The following is a 24,261-nucleotide window of genomic DNA, read 5'->3' on the forward strand; positions in this document are numbered from 1 at the left end:
TCAGAGTCGTAGGCAGGTTTCTCTTTGGTTTGGGATTTTTTTTGTGGCTTTCAGTTTGAGGGACAGCTTTGCAATCATCAAGGCGTGGTCTGAGGCGACGTCGGCTCCTCTGTAGGCTCTTACATCTTGAAGGCTTGACTTCCACTTTTTGTTGATCAAGATATGGTCAATCTGGTTGTGGGTTCGACCATCAGGCGAGTTCCATGAGTATTTGTGGATAGTTTTATGCTGAAACTGGGTTCCTCCGATGATAAGGTCATTTGTTAGTGCGAAGTCAACTAACAGTATCCCATTCTCATTTATTTCGCCAAGGCCTTGGCTCCCAAGAACCTCAGGACAATAGGACTTGTCGCTCCCCACCTTGGCGTTGAAGTCACCAACAAAGCAGACGAGATCGTGGCTGGGGATATCCTTGGCGACAGCTTGTAGGGTGTTGTAGAAGTTATCTTTTGTGGTATCGTCTGCCTCATTAGTTGGTGCGTAACATGCGACTACTGTTAACTTAGCTTGGCGACCTGTGAACCGTGCCACGATGATCCTCTCATTTATAGGCGTCCATTTCGTTAGGGCTCTGGACGCAGATTTCGACAGCATTATGGCGACGCCTGCTTCTTTCTTTTTTTCTGTGCCACTGTGCAGGATTGTGGATCCCTTCTTGAGGGTTTGACTACCTGCACCAGTCCAACGGACTTCCGACAGAGACATGACACTTATCGTAGTACGTGCCAAGCTCTGAATTTATTGGAGAACGACCAACACTGGGATAATTGCACGCATGCGAAACGTCAACTCCAAGTCAAATTCGCACATTGTTTGGAATCATATTATAGTTTGTACGATATTCACAACACTTGGATTATGAGTGTTAACTGGTGTTAATAGGCATTTACATACTGGGTACTTGATACAAATATCTATACATCGCGAAATTTTTGTAATAAGCAGATATTCAGGTTCATGAATGTCTAGACACTCGGTAAATATCCACGTGTCACACTCATCAAAAAGAATGGCCTGAGAATCATCTTCTAATGCAATATTGCAGGCAAGACATTTGTTGGATCCTTTTTTCGGACTTATATGCGTTCTTTTTGATCTCCTACTTGATGTGGCCTTAATTTCACTAGGCAGCCGCATGGTATGGGAAAAAATAGGACTGCCTTTCTTTAAAATCGGGAAAATAACGTTCAGCCGACAGATGTCAATTCGTCACGGGTTTTCAAAACTTGGGTTGTGAATATGGACCTGTGGGAAGTGCAGGTACTCGAATCGCCTATCCTCAGCAGTTTAAAGATGGATAATTCGCCGGTACTAATATAGCCCTTCGTGTTTGTTACCGCTCTCTTCTGTACATGAACCGACTCAGTTTACGTAATTTGTGGCTTTTTGGGAAAAACAAACACTTTGCAACTGTGGACCGGTAAGACTGTATAATTAAACGAAAGTAAAACAGTTCAAAATAGGGATGATACCTTTTTATTGACAGTGAATAGATATAAAATTATTCAACTGGATATTTCGAACACATACAGTGTTCATCATCAGCAGTAAAACTTACCTTTATCAGTTTTACTGCTGATGATGAACACTGTATATGTTTTCGAAATACCCAGTTAAATAATTTTATATCTATTCACTGTCAATAAAAAGGTATCATCCCTATTTTGAACTGTTTTACTTTCGTCATGGAAAGGCAGTGTGGTTTTCGAAGTTATCTACGTCGAGTATAATTACACAGTGAAGAACAGGAGGATGCACAATTCTCAAGAGAATTGAAAGTGGAATAGGGTGTGTTCCAGCTGACGATTTTTCAGTAACTGCAGTTACTGCGCGGTAACTGCCCATTTCTAACTGCAGTAGAGCCAGTGGGAACGGCATAGTAAGCTGACTAGCAGTAGCGTCATTTTCGAATTAAATGCACGTGTTTAAATTTAAGGGACAGTTTAATGCTGGTTAGTATTATTTTTTTTTCCTTCTATTTCAGAGCATTTAGAGAGGTTTTAAGCCAACCATGGGCATTTGGCTGTCACAAATGATTTTGTTCAAATGAGCTGGTGAAAAATAAATAGATCATACACTTTTTCTCTTTTTTTATTATTTCAAGGCTAGAATATCACAAAACTAAGCATTCAAATAGCTTGATTGTATCTTAAGCATATACAATCCCTGATGGAGTTTTGCTGATACCTTTCTTAAATTGATTTGTCTAAATAAAATGGGCCTATAGCATTTACAGGATAGTAGTGGGACAACTATAGCGAGTTTTTTTTCAATATTCTACTTTTTTTTTAAATAATTATTGTTCTCTGGTCAAATTTGTGTTCCTTGCTAAGTGGTTGGCGCTCTGGGCTGGAATGCTTTGTCCAAGGGGTACAGGTTTAATTCCTGGCATTGTCAGTTTATTTTGTTTTGGATAGGGGTTAGTGATATGACTAACCTCAGCTAGAATTGGCCTAACTTTAAATGAGTACAGATGGAAATCTAGCAACAGTAAGAAGGAAGGACATGCAAGAGCATAGGCTGGCTGGTCCCTAGCTTCCTATTGCACTACCTGGCTAAAGGACCACCAGGTCCTTTACTGGCCTACTGACTTAGTCATAGAAACTTTCTTTCGAACCCATTAAATATAAGTAAAAATGAAGAATATCAGTATGATGGTCCTTCTATTTCCCTGAAATATGGATGTGTGGACAAGAGTGTGGGTCATGAGAGATAGCTTGTGAATGTAATTGGGGTGAATGTTCTGCAAGATTTAAAAAATTTATAACTGTTGCTCAGGTTGGCAACTGAACACAGAAGTATAATTTTGTTATTTGTTTTTCTTTGTGACTATCATGCTTATTTAATGTCCAGTATTTTAAAGTTAATCTTCTTTAATTTGTCTTTAATTGCCATGGCCCTAGGGCTTAAATACAATAAAAACTACTTATATCCATTGATTTTCTTTAAATAGATAGTAGCTCTATGTTTCCTAGCTTCAGTAAATTTAAATGTAATTGTGAGACCAGGAATTACAAAGTAGGTGAAAACTTGCAATTGAACCTCTGGTATCAATAAAAATTTGTAAGAAATGGATATCAATTTAAAGATTAGAAAAAACTGTTAGAAAACAAAGAAGACAAATGAATAAACAAAAGTACCCCTTTACAACCATTTAATGAATTGTCACAAATATAGGTCACCCTTAAGATTGAAATGAACAAAGCTTCAATTATGAATCCATTTTCCTTTAAACAGACTGAAGGGGCAAACCTTCAAGCTTTGACAAATTCAATCTCACTTTTGGGCATTCTCACCTTTCCTTTTCAAAGGAAACTTTCTTTGGATGTTTCCCATCCAACTAAAAACAACACAGACAGCATCAGGTACAAGTGACCTTCTACTTAGCCTACATACCAAAGGGAAAAGCATGCATCTCTATACTATAATTTACCTCCAAACTGCCTAATGTGCAAATATATAGCCAAAATTATGTAGTTCCAATGTATTCTGTCACCTGTTACCTTTTCCCCATTCTTGCTTTGTTACAGTTGCTTCAATTAACAGGGAGTTAAAGGTTGAGGGATAGATTGGCAGAATCAATGGGAAACATGTAACCTCAGCTATATATATTTTTGAAGGTCATCAAAGATCAGGGCCCTCTAGAGCAAGAATGAGTAGAGATGTGTACTTTGAAATACCTTCCCAGGACATACTTTAGCCTGTAGACCCATCCCTGAAAGTTTCATTTTCCTAGCCTAGACCCTTTCAGTAATAGCAAGAAGTCAATCAACTAGAATTTTACTGGATAAAATTACCATCCTTTGGAATAGACTCTGAATAGTCTACCCTAGCCTACTTCTTCAATAGGATTAAAGACAGTCTCAGAATAATGATTTGGCAGCCCATAAATCCTCAACTTATCTGTAATACTTCACCTAGGCCTGTTTACAGAGCCTAAAAGGAGTTAATGCTTAAAATGCTACCATGTGGCAATTTAATGGAGCCTCAATGTTACCTGGAAGAAGTCAATCCTTAGAATGATTCCAAATGGCAATTTAAGGTAATAATTATGCCTGGATATGCCAGAAAACACGGAAATATTTAAATTAAATAATACGTTTTTCATTAATTTAACCTACTTGCTAATAGATAGCCTACTACTCAGGGTGTCCTTTATTGTTGATCCCAAAATACGGTGATTTACTAACCTGGCTCAGATCCCTCTTTCTTTTGCAAAATCACTCTCCCACCTTCTTCAAAGCAAATAACTTGATATTGCATTACTTCATTCTTGTCCATATTTATTTTTTGTTGAATGAGATTTTTGTTGAAGAAGGTGAATTATGTGCTTACTGCGCTAACCATTCTTTTGAGCACGGTAAGAAAATCACTTACTGCGGTTACTGCCGGCAGTAACTATTCTCGTTCCCAGCGGGCTGGGCAGTAACTATTTTCCCACTAGGAACGGAAATAGTAACCATTCGGTTACTACAGTAAGTCCCTGGAACACACCCTAAATGACTTAAAAGTCTAAATATAAAAAGCCCAACGTTGTAGGTCCCTTAAATTAACACTAAAGGTAATATAAGATTAGGGATAATGCAAGTAATAAGGAAAAAAAGTTTTATCTCATAGTTTGTTATATATTTATCCAGGGTTCAAATTTATGCAGCCACGTGAGTTTGTTGTAGACTGATTTTTGCTGTTTTCTCATAGACTAGTCTATCTTTCTACGCCTTTTCACTAATCTTCATTCCCTTTGCCTTGCAAGTAATGATCTTTTGCAAATAATCTTCAGTCCTCTTCCTTGCAAGTAATGCAATAGAAGGAACAGCTAACAAAAGAGCAGTTAAATTTTGTGAGTCCAATAGGCCTACAAATTTCCACATGATTTAAACTTTTAAATTTTCTGCTGGTAAATAAGAGCCTTGAACTTTTTTGTATTTGGAAAGGCACACAAATTGCTATGATCTGATGCATAAGCTATGTATAGGGTTATGCAGCTTATTTCACCAATTAGGGCAATGCTTAACTATTCTTATTCTCAGCAGATCGGGCAGTAACCATTTTCCCAGTAGGAGTAGAATTAGTAACCATTTGGCTACTTCAGTAGGTCCTTGGAATGCACCCCATATATCTCCCTACAATTTTTGGAATTGGATATAGCACCAACACACAAATTCTGGAATTGGAATTAGATATTTAATTTATAAATTTAAATTTTTACCAAAACCCAGCAATTCTGCCTTCACACCTGTATTGTTTAGTAAAATTGGTACAAACAGTATAACTGGCTTTCATATAAAGTGAATATACCACTCAATGCCTTTTTTTAATGCTGTTTACAAATATAATAATTACTTCTCCTGCAAATTCAGATTTAAGCACATTTTGACCTCTTAAAAATGACCTATATATGGGGTCATTACAAATCTGTAATAGTTTAGAAACAAATTTGGGCTATATATTTGCACATTAGGGGGGGGGGGGGGGGGGTAAAGCATAGTATATATTAAATATGTAAACTAACCATTGCTGTATTTTTTTATGTGTTTGTGCTGTTGCACTGGTGATTTCTCTTCTCATTAAAATTCAATGTGCACAAACACATAAAAAAAAATACAGCAATGGTTAGTTTATGTATTTAATAAATGCTTTGCTTTACCCCCACCCCCCCTGATGTGCAAATATATAGCCCAAATTTGTTTCTAAACTATTAAAGATTTGTAATGATTCCATATATAGGTCATTTTTAAGAGTTCAAAAGGTCAAAAAGTACTTAAATCTGAATTTACAGTAGAAGCAATTATTATATTTGTAAACAGCATTAAAAAAGGCATCAAGTGGTATATTCACTTTATATGAAAGCCAGTAATACTGTTTGCACCAATTTTACCTCTTATTTTTATCATCTTGTCGCTAGGCCATGTTTCACACAAGATCAGATAAAGTAATATTAGGCTATCAAATCTGACATAGGCTAGAATAGTGTATAGATTAAATGCTCAATGGGAAGTATATTAAATACAAGTAGGAATAAATATTTTGTTAAATAATTTTGGGTGTAAATGTTTACTTTTGTTCCAAGTGCTGTAAAGTGCATATTACTGCATATAGCAAGATTCTGATGATCACATATTCTTTGCTTGTCATTATTAAAGAAGGCCATCCATTTCTGGCTGACCCTCCTCCTCCATGGGGCAAACTAAAAATGCACAGAGTAGGCTTGCTTACAGGTAATATTACCTATAGAGCAAAGCATATTAGTCAATGAGCCCCACAGGCAGCAGGGCAAGGATTATGTTCTATATATATTCAACAAAGAGTGATAAAACTAAAAAAAAAATCAAACAAGGTTTATAAAAAAATATAGAACACAGACCTTGCCCTACTGCATGTAGGGCTCATGGACTAATATGCTTTGCTCTATAGATAGTGTTACCTGTAAGCAAGTTCACTCTACACATTTTTAATCTTGTCAGAAGGGGATTTTAGAAAGCTGAAAATGGTTGTGCTTCTCTGATTATGACAAAGAATCAATATACAATCATCAGAATCTTGCTATATGCAGTAATACACACCTGGAACAAAAGTAAACATTTACCATTTTGTGTTCTTGATATCAAATCTCCTCTTGGTTAGTCTCAATTTAGTTTTTGGTGTTGACTTTAACTCAATTGGCTTGATAGGCCTATTGACAGTGTCCTCAATCAAATATCTTATCTATCTCCCTCACTTCAGGAAGTGTCTCTAAATACTAAGTTAAACCAGTTAATGAAGGGCAAAAAAGTCTGGAGCCTAGAGTTTCTTATTTTAAAGATAAAGATAAAAAACTAGTATCCAATTGAGAAAAACTATGTAAAACTAAAATCCTCACACCTTACTACCAAAGAGGAATTGAGAATGATTGTATATATCAATGAATAGCTAAAAACCTAAGCTATACATTAACTTGGTCATTATTAAAATAATTTAAGATCAAACATTTGAAATTATTAGTTTATTGACTTACCTACAAAGACCTCTTTTTGGAAATACTAATTATTTAGTTTTGACATGTATATTCTTTAAAACTTTAGTTTTGTCATTAACTGGAAACTATGCTGCAAAGCAGCATAGTTTCCATACTATGGCTGTTAGAAATGCTAATTCTAAAAGCATACCCATTTCTGATTTACCCTCCTCCTCCATGGGGTAAACTAAAAATACATAAAGTGGGCAGGGTTTTGAAGCCAAGGGAAAAGTTTGGGTTGTACAATATGAATGAAATTATATTTTAGATACTAATTCTAGTCATCACTGGTAATTTCTGTAGGCCTATAGTAGGAAGTTGAAAGATAATCAAAACACCCATGCATTCATTAATGTCAATATCCAAGATAGTTCACTTTCAAACAAAACAAATGTATGATTCTGCTTACAGGTAACATTACCAATAGAGCAAAGCATATTAGTCCATGAGCCCTGTGGGAAGTGGGTTATGGGAAGTGGGTTGAATTGTTAGTCGATGTTTATGACATACTTTTTGCTGATTGGTTAAGCCTTGTTTGTTATGGGCATGACATTTCATCATTGCAACCTTATTTTCCCCAGAAATTGTAGTTAGTCAAGGGCAAGCTTCTGCAGTGTTAAAAGCTTGAAAGGAGGATTTTTAGTTTTTTGTGAGTTTTCTTTTTTTTTTGAATTGCTCAGTATAGCTAGATTCTGATGATTGCATATTGTTTTTATGTCATTATTCATTCATATTGTCCAACGCCAACACTTGGCTTCAAAACCCTGCCCACTTTATGCATTTTTGGTTTCTCTGAAGGGGGGTTTTAAAAAGCTAAAAAACTGATGTGCTTCCAGAAAAAGCATTTCTAAGTGCCATAGTATGGAAACTATGCTGTCTTGTAGCAAGTTTCCATTTTAAACAGCTTGTGATTAAACTAAAGCTTTACCCTTTCAGTATTTCATTTATATTCTTATATTACCAGAAGGCTGATTTTTTTTATGATTCTAAAAATTAACTTTTATTGCTTGATATTTATTCTGTAAATCATAAAAATTAAATACAATATTTTCTCTTTGATTGCTTGTCAAAACAGATACCAAATTTTTAATTTATGAAAATTTCACCAGGAAGGCAGGACTCTTGTTACTACTGTCCCATTGCATCATGCTGTGATAAAATATGGGTGGTCCAAAAACCCATCTCTATTTTTCTGGAATGCTAAAGAATAGTGGTCTCTCCCAAGAAAAGTCTTTTACCCTAAATCTGAAAAGAAGGTGCAGTAAATACGCTGCAGCCTAGTTTCCAAAGTGTGAAGTATTTTATAGTTGTTTTCCCTTTGGGAAGGGGATGCTTCTCTTCCCTACTTGTACCTTTAAATGTTTGCTAGTTGCAAGTCTTAATGGGCAGTGGACCTAGGCTGGTTTGCTTCTGAGGGACATAAAAAAAAAATACAAAAGTAAAGTAAAAATACATTGATTTATTTGGGCCAACTAAATAAGTAAAGAGATTTAAGAAGGTAAAAGTATTTTAAGTAGCAGGAACTAATTATTAGTGTGAGATTAGTTTAAAATTGTTAGTTTTCTGTTAGCTTTTTCATTTGAAAGCTATTAGATATGTCATGTGCTGCTTTGGAGTTGACTACCACAATTAATCTTCTTATCATATAGCTATTTTTATTGCAATTTGTCATTATGAAAAATAGAAATGTAAATTAAATGGTGTTGAATTTTGAAATGTGTTGATCTATGCTTTCTGTGCTTATTTCTTCCATCTATTTTATACGACTTGAACTCTTTGTTCTCTTTCAAAGATAAAATATTATATTTTGTTAATTATTCAGATCATAGAGATTTCTAATTTCCCAGAGAAGTCAAGAGAAGGCCACTGTGCATTTGACTGAATTGGTGAACCATGGAAACATCAAACCTTTTTGGTATTGCTGCTGCTAAGCAAGGTAAATGGCATTATGATACATTGAGCCAATTGGCCTCTTGTTTGTACTTCTTTGCTTACTGAGTTGAAGAGTTAGCCTATTACAATTCTGTACTTATTTTGGTTGCTTGTACTTGAAAAATGGATTAAACAAAGTACAAAACCTTTTGTAATAAACTAAAAAACTGTGCAGAACAAGTTTTTAGTCTTGCTATTCCTAGCTTTTCACTGCCTATGTGGAATTTGCTAAATTGTCACCCTAAAATAAATAAACAAAATGTGGGTATTAATAACATCATTTTCTCCATGGATAGATGTTACAAATTTTTAATAGAGGTTAGAAGATTACAATCAATTTCTATAATACTTTCTCACTTGTCAGGGGGGGGGGTATTCAAGACATTCCCTAGCAATGTCCTGACTTAATTTAGAGGATTAAGACTATAGGGCTAGAGGAATTCATAAACTTGATCTTTTGATCCAACTAGAGTCTAGAGTTATTTTTAATTGACATTTGAATTTTACCTCAGTAAAATGACAATCTCAGGATTTCTGTGTCAGACTTCAATAATTGTTGCACCAACATTATTCAAGTAGAATAATATATATTTTTTTGACAATAAATAGGCAAAAATAAATAGAAATTTCTCTTCTAGGAAAATAATATATACTGCTAGGTCAAATTAGACTGATTTTCTTTCTTGCCTCCATTATCTTGAAAAACTATCTCTTGTCATTGAAGAAAATAATCTCTACTGATTTTAGTGAAAATAAAATGTTTTTGAATACAGTTTTAACAATGAAAAACTAAAATACAAAATTACCAAACAAATTTTTATGTTTCATCCTTAAATACTTTTATGAAAAAATTGCTGAACATTAGCATAATATTCTGTTTTCCATGGGAAGTGGAAGTTGCAGAATAATCAAAAAACAAAAATGATCCAAAATAGGCCTGTTACTAGCATCTCAGCCTTAGATGTCTTGTCTTGTTTCTTTGTTCAAAACTTGTCTATCTCTCCCTTATTGAACTTGACCTTATCAAAAGTCACCCCACCTGCAAGTTCCCATCATCCTTTATTCTGAAATATCAAAGCAATATAGATAATAATTATATTCTTAGTAAAGCATATTTATTTTACTATAATGACATTTTACAATTTTCGTATATATGTATATATATATATATACATAAATAGGGATAGTTTTGGATTACTTTTACCAATTTTTTATATCAAAAAATTAAGCTATTAATTACCAATCCTGAATCAGCTACAAACTAGACCTACATTGCCCAGGCAACATGAAGTGTTGCAGCAACCTTTGTCCACTTCGACGACTAAAGTGTTGGAAGAGCAACATTTTGGTTTTGTTTCTTTGCTATCAAACATTAATCACATGATCAAAGGCTATTCCTCAGCGTTGAAAAAACAACAACAAAGGTCATTCCCTTTATAAAGAAAAAAAGTGGCATCTCTATGAAGCTTGGCACTGCAGAAGTGTTCAGATAAATTCAAGGAAAAATTAATTTAATCTCCTTTAAGAGCTTGAGGTTTGGGGAAGCATTTTCAGCGTATCTGAGCCCATTGCTTCCAGAAAATAGTGGCAACTTTTTAGAATTTCTTCTTTTTCCAAACTAGACTTTGATGAGTTGTTAAGGGCACTTCAGAATTCAAATCCAAAATTAATTTCAGTGATAGGCAGGTAAACTTAAACAATCCCAGCATCAAGACTGACATCGCTTGAAAAACTTCCACAAAACCATCAGATTACAAAACCAAGTAAATTCTCAAAGAAAACTATTTTAGCCTGTGTATCATAGATGGGTCTTTTTGTGTAATCAGTGTCCCAATGTTATCCACGCAGTAGAAAAGTTTTAGCCAGAGGTAGAATTGCAGGTGATAAAATTGGTTGTGGCAAAATTGAGTATTTTACGTATTTTACCGTGATTAGTGTGACCCTGTAAAAATTGGTGTTTTACCCATTTTACGTAATTTACCTATTTTGCATAATTTACATGTTTTACCTATTTTACCGGTATCTTGTATAAAATACTAATGTATTTTACGATGTCTTGCAATTTTCACTGCATACATGCGCGAAGAGGCTGGCAGTAGAAGGTTAGGATATGATTTTGTTTTGTGTATAGCCATATTACCTGGTTAAAAAGGCCGTTTCTCTGATTTCAGTCTCTTGTTATCAGAACGATAAAGCGTATTAAAGTACATATAATTATGATTTTTAATTGGTTAAATATTATCTGAAATAAAAACATATTCGTTCTGTAAGTTGTTAAAGAGAGAAGGGGCGACAAGTAGGATTGACATTTGAGAAACAAGGAAAAAAAGATTATAATGGCCAGGAAAAACAAGGGTAATGTGAGACGGTGGAAAGAAAAGAAGTGAAAATGACAGAAGCAGCTATTCCGTCCAGTACTTCTGCCCAACCATCTTCAGAGCAAAAAAAGAAGAAAAAAACAACCTTTTGAAGTTACTCTTAAAAGAGCAGAAGAAAGATTGAACCAAACAAACCAAGCTATAATAAATGAAAGATTGATCACCAATTAGATTTGGAAAGACTTGGCGTGTCTACTAACCTAATTTTCACTAAAAGTGTGTTCAGTTGACCCTAATTTAAACAGAAAAAAAATATTATTTGAATCCTTTAATTTTAAGTTATTGTAAATTGGCCCAACAGGAATATCTTCAGTATCTACTAAAACCAAAGCTTTATTTAGGTATTTTTTTAATTTGCAGTTGCCCTCCTTAAAGAATGAGGGATGGCATTTACTGTAGATGTTAGATTTACCTCATCAAAAAGAGCAAATTTTCTAGATTTTCAGTGATGTGGTAGGCCTATTAAGAATAAATATACTCGTTTTTATTTTAAATTTCCTATCCCACAGAAATCCCGTGTTCAAGCCGTTGTTCCACGGGACCCGGCGTTTACCCCCCCCCCCCAAAAAAAAAAAATATTACCTATGGGGAATTCTGCCCCCCCCCCCCCATTTCCCCCTGGATAATTCCAGATCTTCACAGGAAGAGAAACTGAAATTTCTACTCTCCTGTTTAAGTCAGAGCCAATTGTGTAGCATGGTCTATAGTAAAGAGCCATAAGAGTTGAAAGTATTAATATTTGTTCATTTATTTTTTCCCAGAGGCACTTCATGTGGAAAGGGTGATCAGATAAACTGTGGAAGGGGCTCAGTCACTTGAAAATGTAAAGTTATTGTGCTCTTTTCTAAGATTTGGCCGGCTTTTCAACTAATTGCTTCCCAAGAAGTTGTTACTGACTACAGTGTCTTTAAGAAATTCGTATTCTTGTTTAATGGTCCTTGTATTTTAGCAGTTAATTTCAATGAATCTTCAGATAACTACAGAATTAGTGCTAAGGAGAAGGGAGGAGAGGTTGGAATTAGAAGTGGACATATAATCCACAGGGCCGTATCCGGGACTTTTGTTTGGGGGAGGGGCTATGGAACAGGCACAGTCACCAGAATCTGAGTCTGAAGGAGATGAGCTAGATTTGATAGCAGATCCTGTTGAATGTCTTAGTGACTGAAAGTGATATAATGTTCTGCTTTTATGATCCATTGCTTAGTTAATCAAAGCCATTAAAGTATTACAAACCACTTCTTTACTTGAATTTGGTTCTTTTATAAATAAATGAAAAATAACATTTATATGATATGAGAAATGTTGTCGAATGCAGTTTTTTAAATATGCAAGGCGGTTAAAGTAACATTTTTTAGGTTTAGATGTGGAAAAAAATATTTGAATAATATTCCGAAAGAAATATTCTGAATTGCCCTTAACAACTCATCAAAGTTTAGTTTGGAAAAAGAAGAAATTCTACAAAGTTGCCACTATTTTCTGGAAGCAATGGGCTCAGATACACTGAAAATGCTTCCCCAAACCTCAAGCTCTTAAAGGAGATTAAATTCGCTTTTCCTTGAATTTATCTGAACACTTCTGCAGTGCCAAGCTTCATTGACATGCCACTTTTTTTCTTTATAGAGGGAGTGACCTTCGTGCACAAGGTGCCATAGCATGTGCTACCAATTATATCCCGATAAAATTACAACCCTTGCGCTATGCTGGTCAACCTTTAACAACATAAAACACAAAGTGAACATTACAATTTCAGTTAGCCTTCTATCTCCTGTTTCTCACTAATATCCGTGCTGTTGCTTCCACATCTTGGGTCAGGATCTGTCGCCATCCAACATTTCTCCACTGCAGTACAAAAAGGGTTTGGATTTGTATGGTTATATCAGCATGAGTTTTGAGATTTTGAAAAATGGAAGTCCGCAAGATTAGTAGAAAACTTTGTACCAATCTAATCAAGTAATTTTCAGGCCGAGCGAGAGTTAATTCAAATCCAGCTAACCATAAACATAATGGAAAAATCGATTAAAATAAGTCCATGTTTGAATTGATACACGGCTTGCCTAATTGCATAGCTTCATATATTCATGATAATAATAGTAGATGGTAATAAGCTTACACAAGCTATGTTTATCAGGTGATTGATTTTCTTCTAACGATGATTTGATGGACATGAGTCTTCATTTCTACAAAAGCATGTGTTGTGACTATCTGAATAGTTTAACTTCTTTTTCGTTAACTAAATTCCCCCGTACGTAAGTTTGATCGCTACGAAAAACATTCTAGATAAACAATTTTGAGAATTTGTTTCTTTACACTATTAATAATAAAACAAATGCATAAAAACCATTTCCATGGCCACTTTGCAATAGATGGGTTAGAGAGAAGTTTAAGACGTCACAGTAAAGGTTCACACGAGTTTATAGCTGACTGTCTTCAATTCTTGGGTGAAACCACTATGATGAATGGACTATTGCAGGTTTGCCATAAAATTGTCTTTTTTTTCGTTTGGCTGTTTTTCTCAAAATGCCTACGTTGTTTTAGTTTTGAATTGTTGGGGGGTTGTGAAGAAAAGTATTCAAGAACGAAGATTTTTAACCTCTGGCTAAAGGTTTTCAACCACGTAGATAACAATGGGATGCTGGCTATACAAAAAAAAAACAAAAAAAAAACATCCATGATACACAGGCTAAAATAGTTTTCTTGGAGAGTTTTCTTGGAGTTGTAATCTGAGTGGCTGAAACCCTCTGGTGAAGGATTTCGACTATGGTCATTTACATGGGGCTCTTCATTCCCGTCTGGTGTCAATTTTGTAGGTATTTCAAGCTTATTTTCGAAATTCTCATAAATCTGTTTCCGTTTTTACCATTAAGTTAAACCAAAATAATGGTCACCATTCCTACCAATCAGCATATGCTCTTCAGTGCCGAGCTACCTATCACCATGAAATGCTAAAATTTTCCCGTTTGATCATTTTATTTCCAAACAGTTCTTAAACTTTATTTTTATTTAATTTATTTAAATTTATTGAAATATTTAAATTTAAACTTTAAACTTTAAATATTTAATATTAATATAAATAAACTTAATAATATAGATTAATATATAAATAAATGATTTATTATAAATATAATTATAAATATATAATTATAAATAAATTAATATAATAAGTTAAATAATTAATAAATTAATAATATTATTAATATAAATATATAAATAAACTTTAAATATTCTTTATTTAAATTTAAACTTCATAAGTGACAGCTATTCCTTCACCCATGATGAAGAAACTCTTTGACAATAAGATCACTTTCCTCTCGGAATAGTTCAGTTTTTGATTTGTTTTTTCAACCCTTTGGGGTGGTATAGACTTTATATAAGGAACAAATTTATTTTGTTTTGAACGTTTTATGTGGTCTGTACTGTAATCTTTGTAGAAACCGAAGATGAAACCTCAGATGGTGATAAAGATGTTTCTGGAAGTAAACATGCTATATTTTCAATAGAAAACGAAGCCAATCTTTTTGCTACTTCTCCTGGCATATCTCCAGATTGTATTGCTAATTCTAAACATCTTCAACTGGAACTCAACACTGACGGTGACAAAGGTATGATTCAGATATCCAGCTCTATTTCTATATGTTTGCGTTTCCAAAATGAAAAAAGTGTATCATTCACTATCTTTTAACTTGCTTGGGGGCGTGAAACTTCTGTATTTAAGTGCTTGTTGAATCTATGTGCTGTAGCTGCATTTTACCATTTAAAAAAAGTCTTGGGTGATTTTAACTAGTAGGACAGAAAATTTTTATGTGACTTAATTTTTTAAATCAAAATGAGAAACTATTGTATATTTCAATTGTATTTATTAACAAAACAATCTGTAATTGAAAGCGTCCTATTGACAGGTATGAAGAAAAATCTCGCAATGTTACACTATTTTCCAAAGCTGGGTGACCAACTGAAAAAGATTTTACAAAGTCATAGTTTGAACATGTTATTCAGTGGCTCAAATAGATTTAAGACCTTTAACAACTGTGAGAAGGATAAAATCAACTTTCGACTAGGGAGTGGTGTTTATAGGATCTCCTGTTCATGCGGTCAGATAACATTTTACCTTATAAAAATATTCATGTACGTATTTACATCAACATAGTTGAAAGTTCCAATAACTATGCATCTGGGGATGACAACTGCCCACAGTCCTTGGGCGAAGGGCTGTAAGTTATGTAATTCTTTGATTTTTTACATTTAGCATATATTATTGGGGAAAAGGAGCATATTTGAACCTTGGTGTCCAAAATGAACTATCTAAGATTGGACTGTCAGTTATTGCGTCTAAATGCGAGTTTATTTGTTTTGATAGCCCTTATGCGGTCGCTCCATTCGTTGCTGGGACTGCAGTTCTACCATGTTCTTCTTTAGTTAGTTGGCTTGGTCTGTGTTTTGGTCCAACACTTTCCACTACCTCTTCATCCCTAGTTAATCAAGTCGTGAAAAACCTATGCGTCGCTTACGGAAAAATATCTCCAAACAGAAGCCGTTACAACTGCAACGGTTTGTGCATGATTTATAACGCTTATTGCATCCCTGTGCTTTTGTTTTTATCAGGCATGGCTCATCTGTTTCGTAAGAAAGAATACTCTACGTGCGACTTATTTCAAATATTCAAAATTCCTCCTCCGGCTTCCTAGATGGCACCGAAATAGAAAAATAATTGCTCGATTTGGTTTGATAGATGTGCCTTCTCGGATTCGGTCTTCCAGTGATGATTTATGTAAAAACACTATCAACTTTATTCACGCTTACGACCCTCTGCAGCTTTTTTTCCATATTGATACTGGTTAATTAGTCCATGTTGTCTTTTTTTAGTTTGAATCTTTTATTATTTTTTTTTCTCGCTGTTTATCGTTTTTTTGTTTATTTATAATACTCCGTACTTTGTGTTTTTTTTTTTTTTTTTTTTTTTTTTTACTTTTACGGGTAATAAAGTTCATTCATTCAGAGTATAAAGGTATCAAGAAGAAGTTTTCAGGAATTATGATACCAGTGTTGAGCAAAAAAAAATTCAGTACGTGCACGAACGTTGTCAAAAGGGCGTATCTCATGAACAGTTTTGGGTATTAAGTTGGTACTTTCATGAACAGATAAGGGGGATGATCAATTGACCAGAGGGCGCCCTAGTATTGCTGCTACTCCCTCTGCCATTACTACTGCTACGACTTCTGTAACTACCTCCTCTTCTGTGAATACTACCAATGCTAAGGGTATTAAGGTGAAAATTTCAGGGAATGTTGAGGGGGAATCTAAACTAAAAAAAAAAACGTTATTTGCACACAGATTTTTGAAAGGGCATATCAGCAATAACTTAACAACGACTTGGATTATTAAGTTGAAACGTAAACGCTATCTGCATACAACGCTATTTTTATGCGTACAACGTAAAAAACGCTATTTGCATACAAATTTTTGAAAGGGCATATCAGCAATAACTTAACAACGACTTGGATTATTAAGTTGAAACCTGGCATGATGGGGGGGGGGCATTCGACTGATCGAAAGATAATACATCCATACTGCTGCTGCTATTGCTAATAATGCTACAAAGGCTAAGAGCGTTAAGAAAAAGAAAATATTTAGGGGAAATTATGGCTAAATCAAGACCTTATAGGTGTATGCAGGCTGTCAAAAGGGGGTATCAGCAATATATTGAGAACGGCTCACAGCATTAAGGGGCAAACGGTGTCCACGCCGTCTGCCAATTTGCCATTTTTGCGATTTTGCCATTTTTGCCAATTTGTCAAACGGTGCCAATTCTACTTTGACAATATGTAGATTCGCAAATGAACAGGTTTTAAAAGGAATGACGCACATTTATTGAGGCATGTGTCTTTCATCTGTCTCTGTTTATAGGTCGTTACTTAGCTGGTTTATTTCCGAGTTACGGATTTTGAATTTTTTCCAGAAAAAGAAAAGCATAGAGATTATTTAATCTAGCCGCAGGAGTCTGCAACATTTTACCAGGAATCTAACATTTAGAAAACTCTTACAGGTGACTGTTGTCATCAAGAATATCTAGTTTGAAGAATAAGAAGGGAGTAAGAATTGTTCAAAGTTTTCAAATGAATGATTTAGAACAAATTTTTCTATGCAAAATGCCTTGTATCTTGACTGAGAAAAATAAAAAAAATGATTCAGAGGGGATTTCAAATAGACTGATAGTTTTACCAAATGAGGTTATTTTGGTCGATGAAAATTTTATACTTGTGGAAGATTTTTCTGAGGGGTAAACCGTCTGAGGAGTGAATTAACTGACACAGTAAATACTTGAGCAGCTAAAAGAAACTTAAGTTAAAGACCTAATTCGGAACTTGATTTTCATTGGATTTCCCCTAAAAAATGAAAAATGATTGGAAAAGGGACTGAAGTGGGGTTGGGACAGGAATCAACAGGGATTTAAGTAAATAAACAAGTAAAATAAATCTAAGTTTTTGGGAAAGTTTGAAGAAAATCCTATAGGTTCATATATTCATTCAGGTTAGACAGTTCATACTTTTAAATGCGTGTAATATATAAACATTAAATCTGAAATACATTTTCTTAGAAGCAAGGCCGTATCCAGAGGTGGTTTAACCCTTCAGAACTTTTTATCAAGCTCGTAAAAACCCAACAAAAATTTATGAGAACAAATTTTTAATGGGTGTTTTTGTGACCCCCCCCCCCCCGAAAAAAGTGATACTCTCTTGCTTGAAGTCATATCCATGCAAGCAATTTATTTGGCCCCCGATCCATTTAGAAGTGGCTTGCAGATTGTGACAATATTTCTAAGCACCACAATGACTTTCAGAGCCTTGACTAAGTCCTGGGTTGTATTTTCTTCTATTGTGATCGAAACAATTGTACTCCTTACGAAATCACGCACGCATCTTTTTTATGCATGAAGGGGTTAGAAAATTCATATACATGGGGCTTTCCTTTTATCTTTTAGTCCAGACTGACCTTCAAAATAAAAGGAAATTTTTGTTAATTTTGAAGAAAATCCTTTTTGAAAAAATGTTTTAACATAATCTAGATAAGACAATTTCAAATACAAGGACAATTAAGAAACGTAAATTTATATCCGATACATAGTAATAACATACTTCTGTATAAATGCATTCGCTTTCAGTATTTGAGACTTTTTTTTAGTATGTGCAGTATATAAACACTCATGCTGAAATACATTATCTTTGAAGCCATGTTTGCAGTTTTATTCACCCTTCGACTCGTTTAGGAATGGCTTGCAGATTGCCATATTGTGTGGTCTCTGTCCAGAATTTAGGTTAATGAAGCTTCTATATTTAATTTTGATCTAACCCCTATGCTACCATTGCTGAAACATAAAACACAAAACTCTAATACAAGAAGTCGTCAAACCGCATGCAAATAATTTTTGTTTTCTTTCATTTGCCTGTCCCCATGGTTGGCCCACCCCATTTCCGTGGCTAAATTCTTAGACCTTGTAACAACCATTATTTAGATTTTCCCGATATTGCACTAAGCAAAATTTTAATCTATGACAGAGGGGTGGGGGCTCGGTCAAGATGAAAAACTCACACTTTGTTTGTGATCGCACACAAGAAGTGTGTCCTTATCTTCAACAATTCTGTATAAATTTGGAGCAAATGTATTGCAGATTGCGAATCAGTCAAAGAGAGAATACTTTCAGACTCTAAACAGTAATCTATAAAATATTTAGGGCAAGATGGATGGTACACAAGTCAGCAGAGAAAATAGAGCCTCCCAATGGAAGGAGAGAATAAAGATTAAGGTCCAGGGACGGAATGCATGTAGCTGCTGCACCTTTCTTACCATGGACAGATTCATATTTATAAATGTGTTTCTGATTAGGGTAATTTTTCGAAATTTGTATTGCAATTTAGTTTTCACCACATGATGATTTATTTTCACCACATGAATAGATTGACAATATGACCAGCCTATCTCCACATGAGGGGGTACCAGCACATAAGGTTGATTAAGAAAAACTTTACTAGTTTATCTTGAAGAACTTCATTCAACTAGCTCAACCAATTGAAAAAGGGTTATTATTCAGGTATTTTGAACTGAAACTAGTCATTCAGAAATACTGGTTCAAGATATATCAATGTATTGCATGAAAAAAAAAATCTTACTTGAACACAAAAAAAAACAAGCTTATATTGATTAAAAAAAAGCAGAATCTAGAAAAGTGTTTCTTTGTCACAAAACAAAACGCACAAAAAAAAAAATCAAGGAAATGCCTAAAAACTTGAGACGATATTGATTGCGTAATGCTGCAACCACCTAAAGGATGCTTAGTTTATGTTTATGTTTAAGGCTCACTTTCCCTGTCCAATAGGAATCAGATGACCTGTCTATTAGGAATCTGATGAAAATATTCTGCCACAACTTATAAAAAAGAAATACTAAAAAAAAAATACAATTTGAAGAAAAAGGTAAAAAACAATTGTTTTCACAATAAAAGGAATGCATCTAATTATGACATAATGCAAAATATGTCAGCGCATCAGGTTGATGAATATTCTATGAAAAGTAAGACTAAAAAAAAAGAAGAAAAAAAACTGATAACATCACAAATTTCTGTCAAAAGACGATTTCACCTTATTATGACATGCGATATATTACACTTATACATCCGATTTACTAATACAAATTACAACAGTTTTTTTGGCACTTGGTATTAACCAAGTGACATATAGCAACCGCATATTCTTTCGGTCTGTCGGTCTATCTGTGTGTCTGTCGGTCCCGGTTTTGCTACTTTAGGCACTTCCTGGTAAGCTAGGACGATGAAATTTGGCAGGCGTATCAGGGACCGGACCAGATTAAATTAGAAATAGTCGTTTTCCCGATTTGACCATCTGGGGGGAGTGGGGGCCGATTAATTCGGAAAAATAGAAAAAAAAATCAAGTATCTCGGAGCTCTTATTTTAAATCCTAACCGGATCTGGTGACATTGGGTGGGGGAGGGGGAGTTGGGAGGGGGAAACCTAAAATCTTGGAAAACACTTAGAGTGGAGGGATCGGGATGAAACTTGGTTGGAAAAATAAGCACAAGTCCTAGATACATGATTGACATAACCGGAACGGATCCGCTCTCTTTGGGGGGGGGGGGTAATTCCGAAAAATTAGAAAAAAGAGGTATTTTTAACTTACGAACGGATGATCGGATCTCAATGAAATTTGATATTTAGAAGGATATCGTGTCTCAAAGCTCTTGTTTTAAATCCCGACCGGATCGGAGTTTGGGGGGAACATTAAATCATGGAAAACGCTTAAATTGGAGGGATCGGGATGAAACTTGGTGGGAAAAATAAGCAGAAGTCTTAGATACGTGATTGACAATTGGAACGGATCCGCTCTATTGGGGGGGGGGTTAATTTTGAAAAATTAGAAAAATGACGTATTTTTAACTTACGAAGGAATGATCGGATCTTCATGAAACTTCATATTTAAAAGGACCTCGTAACTCAGGTTTTATTTTAAATCTCAATCGGATCCAGCGTCATTGGGGGGGGGGGATATCTTAGAAATTACTTAAAGTGGAGAGATCAGGATAAAACTGTATGGGGAGAATAAAAACAAGTATAAGATACATGACTGACATAACCGGACTGGATCCGCTCTCTTCGGTGAAGTTGGTGGGGGGGGGGGGGTAATTCGGAAAAATGAGGTATGTGTAACTTGCGAACGGGTGACCAGATCCTAATGAAATTTGATATTTAGAAAGATATTGTGCTTTAAAGCTCTTATTTTAAATTCCGACCAGATCCCGTGACATTGGGGGGAGTTGGAGGGGAGATGAAAACTGGGGCACTTTTATCTTACGAATAGGTGATCGGATCTTAATGAAACTTGATATGTAGAAGGACCTTATGTCTCAGATGCTCCATTTTCGACTCGAATTGGATCCGGGGACATAGGGGGTTGAAGGAGGAAAATAGAAATCTTGGAAAACGCTTAGAGTGGAGAGATCGGGGTGAAACTTGATGGGAAGAATAAGCACAAGTTCTGGATACGTGATTGACATAATTGGAACGGATCCGTTTTCTTTGGAGGAGCTGAGGGTTGTTAATTTAAAAAAATTAGAAAAATTGAGGTATTTTTGACTTAAGAACGGCTGAACGGATCTTAATGAAATTTGATATTTAGAAGGAATCCATGTCTCAGAGCTCTTATGTCAAATACCGACCAGATCTGTTGACATTGGGGGGAGTTGGAGGGGGAAATCGAAAATCTTGGAAAACGCTTAGAGGGGAGGAATCGGGATGAAACTTGGTGGATAGAATAAGCAAATGTTCTAGATACTTGATTGACATAACCGTACTGGTTTCGCTCTCTTTGGGGGAGTAGGGGGGGAGGGGTTCAGTCCTTTTGCGAGTTTGGTGCTTCTGGACGTGCTAGGACGATGAAAATTGGTAGGCGTGTCAGGGAGCTGCACATTTTGACTTGATAAAGTCGTTTTCCCAGATTCGACCATCTGGGGGGTTAAAGGGAGATGAAAAATGAGGTTTTTAAAACTTACGAGTGAGTGATCGGATCTTAATGAATTTTGATATTTAGAATGACATCGTGACTCAGAGCTCTTATTTTAAATCCTGACCGGCATTAAGCCTCTGATTTTCCTTTCTATCAATCTATTGATTCTTAGAATTTTGTTAGAGCTCATACCATATGAGCTCTTGGCTCTTCTTGCCTCGTCACAAGTGCCATATGAGCTCTTAGCTCTTGTTTCTATTAAGCATACCATTATTAAACTGTTATTCATCTAACACAAATTAATAAAAAAGGCTAATTGCCAGAAGACGGATGCTCAAGTAAACGCGGGCCGGCTGATTATTTTGTTTGATGAATTAATTTGCAGGAATTAATTTTTTTTATTATTAATATCTATTATTTATTATATTTTAATAAATACTAGCTGTTGGGGTGGCGCTTCGCGCCACCCCAACACCTAGTTGGTGGGGCGCTTCGTGCCCCCCAAGCCCCCCCCCGCGCGCGTAAGTCGTTACGTGCCATATTAGTTATGCGCCATTGTAGTTGTGTCCCTGTGTCCCACCTGTGAATATAGATAGATTTATATATGTGTTTCAAACTACGTAAAAATTGCGAATAAACAACATTCTTGGCTTTCCCATTGTCTGTGCATATACAAAGCCGTATGTACTAATAATGACGTCATATGCAAACGCTCTTTTTACAAACAAACAAACATGCATCCACACAACTCGTTTTTATATAGATAGATAGATAGATAGATACAATACAAATTAACTGCGTAAAACTTGCGAATATACAACATTCTTCGCTGTCCAATTGTCGCTGCATGTAAATACATTGTCAGGTTTACCGACCCTCGAACATGCAACGTACAATTGTCCATGGGAAAAACAATAAGAATTAAGATCTATACCACATTTTTCTAATGATTGACCTTGAGCTTTGTTAATGGTGATTGCAAATACTAATCGAATTGGGAATTGCAATCTTTTAAATTGAAAAAGCAGATCCGTTGGAATCATGGGAATGCGAGGAATAAGAACAGCCTCACCCTCATAAGGCCCTGTCAAGATTGTGGCCTCTATTAGGTTTTCCATTGTTTTTTTTACGGCAAGTCGCGTGCCATTGCAAAGCTTTGGTGGGTTGATATTTCTTAAAAGTATTATTGGTACGCCTATTTTTAGTTGTAGCACGTGTGGTGGTAACCCTGAAGGATCTATGGAATTTAAAAATTCAGATGGATAATTAACCGCTTCATTTGGTTCCAAAACTGTGTCGACTGACTTGTAAAGGACTGCCTGGTCTCGAATCTTGGTCAAAACAATATTGTTGATTTCGTGGACGTCTATATTTTTGGGTGCGAGAATCGCTCTTTCACTTAGCCATTTATTATTTTTATAATTTTTTAGAATATTCGGAAATACTTTTTCAATCAATTCATTTTTGGACGTCACTAAATTACAGAAATCAGCAGGTAGTTGTATACGTCCTGAATTTGAGTCTACTGTTTGACCAGAGTCATCGTTTTGCAATCGGACACGCATATTTGTAGTTAATTTTAATATTTTTACGTGTGCCCATAAATTAGAATTTTTTAGGCAAGCATTCATTTCGTCTGCAGGAGTTAAACTACGTAAAAATTGCGAATATACAACATTCTTGGCTTTCCCATTGTCTCTGCATATACAAAGCCGTATGTACTAATAATGACATCATATGCAAACGCTCTTTTTACAAACAAACAAACATGCATACACACAACTCGTTTTTATATAGATAGATAGATAGATAGATACAATACAAATTAACTGCGTAAAACTTGCGAATATACAACATTCTTCGCTGTCCAATTGTCGCTGCATATAAATAGATTGTCAGGTTTACCGACCCTCGAACATGCAATGTACAATTGTCCATGGGAAAAACAATCAGTATTAAGATCTATACCACATTTTTCTAATGATTGACCTTGAGCTTTGTTAATGGTGATTGCAAATGCTAATCGAATTGGGAATTGCAATCTTTTAAATTGAAAAGGCAGATCCGTTGGGATCATGGGAATGCGAGGAATAAGAACAGCCTCACCCTCAAAAGGCCCTGTCAAGATTGTGGCCTCTATTAGGTTTTCCATTGTTTTTTTTACGGCAAGTCGAGTGCCATTGCAAAGCTTTGGTGGGTTTATATTTCTTAAAAGTATTATTGGTACGCCTATTTTTAGTTGTCGCACGTGGGGTGGAAACCCTGAAAGATCTATGGAATTTAAAACTTCAGATGGATAATTAACCGCTTCATTTGGTTCCAAAACTGTGTCGACTGACTTGTAAAGGACTGCCTGGTCTCGAATCTTGGTCAAAACAATATTGTTGATTTTGTGGACGTCTATATTTTTGGGTGCGAGAATCGCTCTTTCACTTAGCCATTTATTAT

General features: G+C 35.2%; 2 protein-coding genes across 5 annotated transcripts in view; one reads left to right on the forward strand and one right to left on the reverse strand.

Moving 5' to 3' along the window:
* On the reverse strand, nucleotides 1-705 carry LOC136030649 (craniofacial development protein 2-like). The gene has a single exon (XM_065709720.1). It carries the CDS (start codon nucleotides 703-705, stop codon nucleotides 1-3), a length of 705 nt encoding a protein of 234 aa, XP_065565792.1.
* Nucleotides 706-4,472: 3,767 nt separating this feature from the next.
* The window catches only part of LOC136030265 (zinc finger protein 501-like), a 39,064-nt gene continuing 19,275 nt past the window's right edge, over nucleotides 4,473-24,261 (forward strand). Inside the window, exons 1-3 of one of the 4 annotated variants that reach the window (XM_065709121.1) lie at nucleotides 4,473-4,561; nucleotides 8,842-8,930; nucleotides 14,733-14,903. In XM_065709121.1, coding sequence (XP_065565193.1) covers nucleotides 8,888-8,930; nucleotides 14,733-14,903 — 214 coding nt within the window. In that variant the 5' untranslated portion in view covers nucleotides 4,473-4,561; nucleotides 8,842-8,887. Of the gene's footprint in view, nucleotides 4,562-8,816; nucleotides 8,931-14,732; nucleotides 14,904-24,261 lie in introns of all 4 variants that reach the window. The other 3 variants (XM_065709123.1, XM_065709124.1, XM_065709122.1) reach the window with 3 other exon arrangements.

The sequence above is a fragment of the Artemia franciscana genome, chromosome 8, assembly GCF_032884065.1.
Source record: "Artemia franciscana chromosome 8, ASM3288406v1, whole genome shotgun sequence".
Classification (NCBI taxonomy): domain Eukaryota; kingdom Metazoa; phylum Arthropoda; class Branchiopoda; order Anostraca; family Artemiidae; genus Artemia; species Artemia franciscana.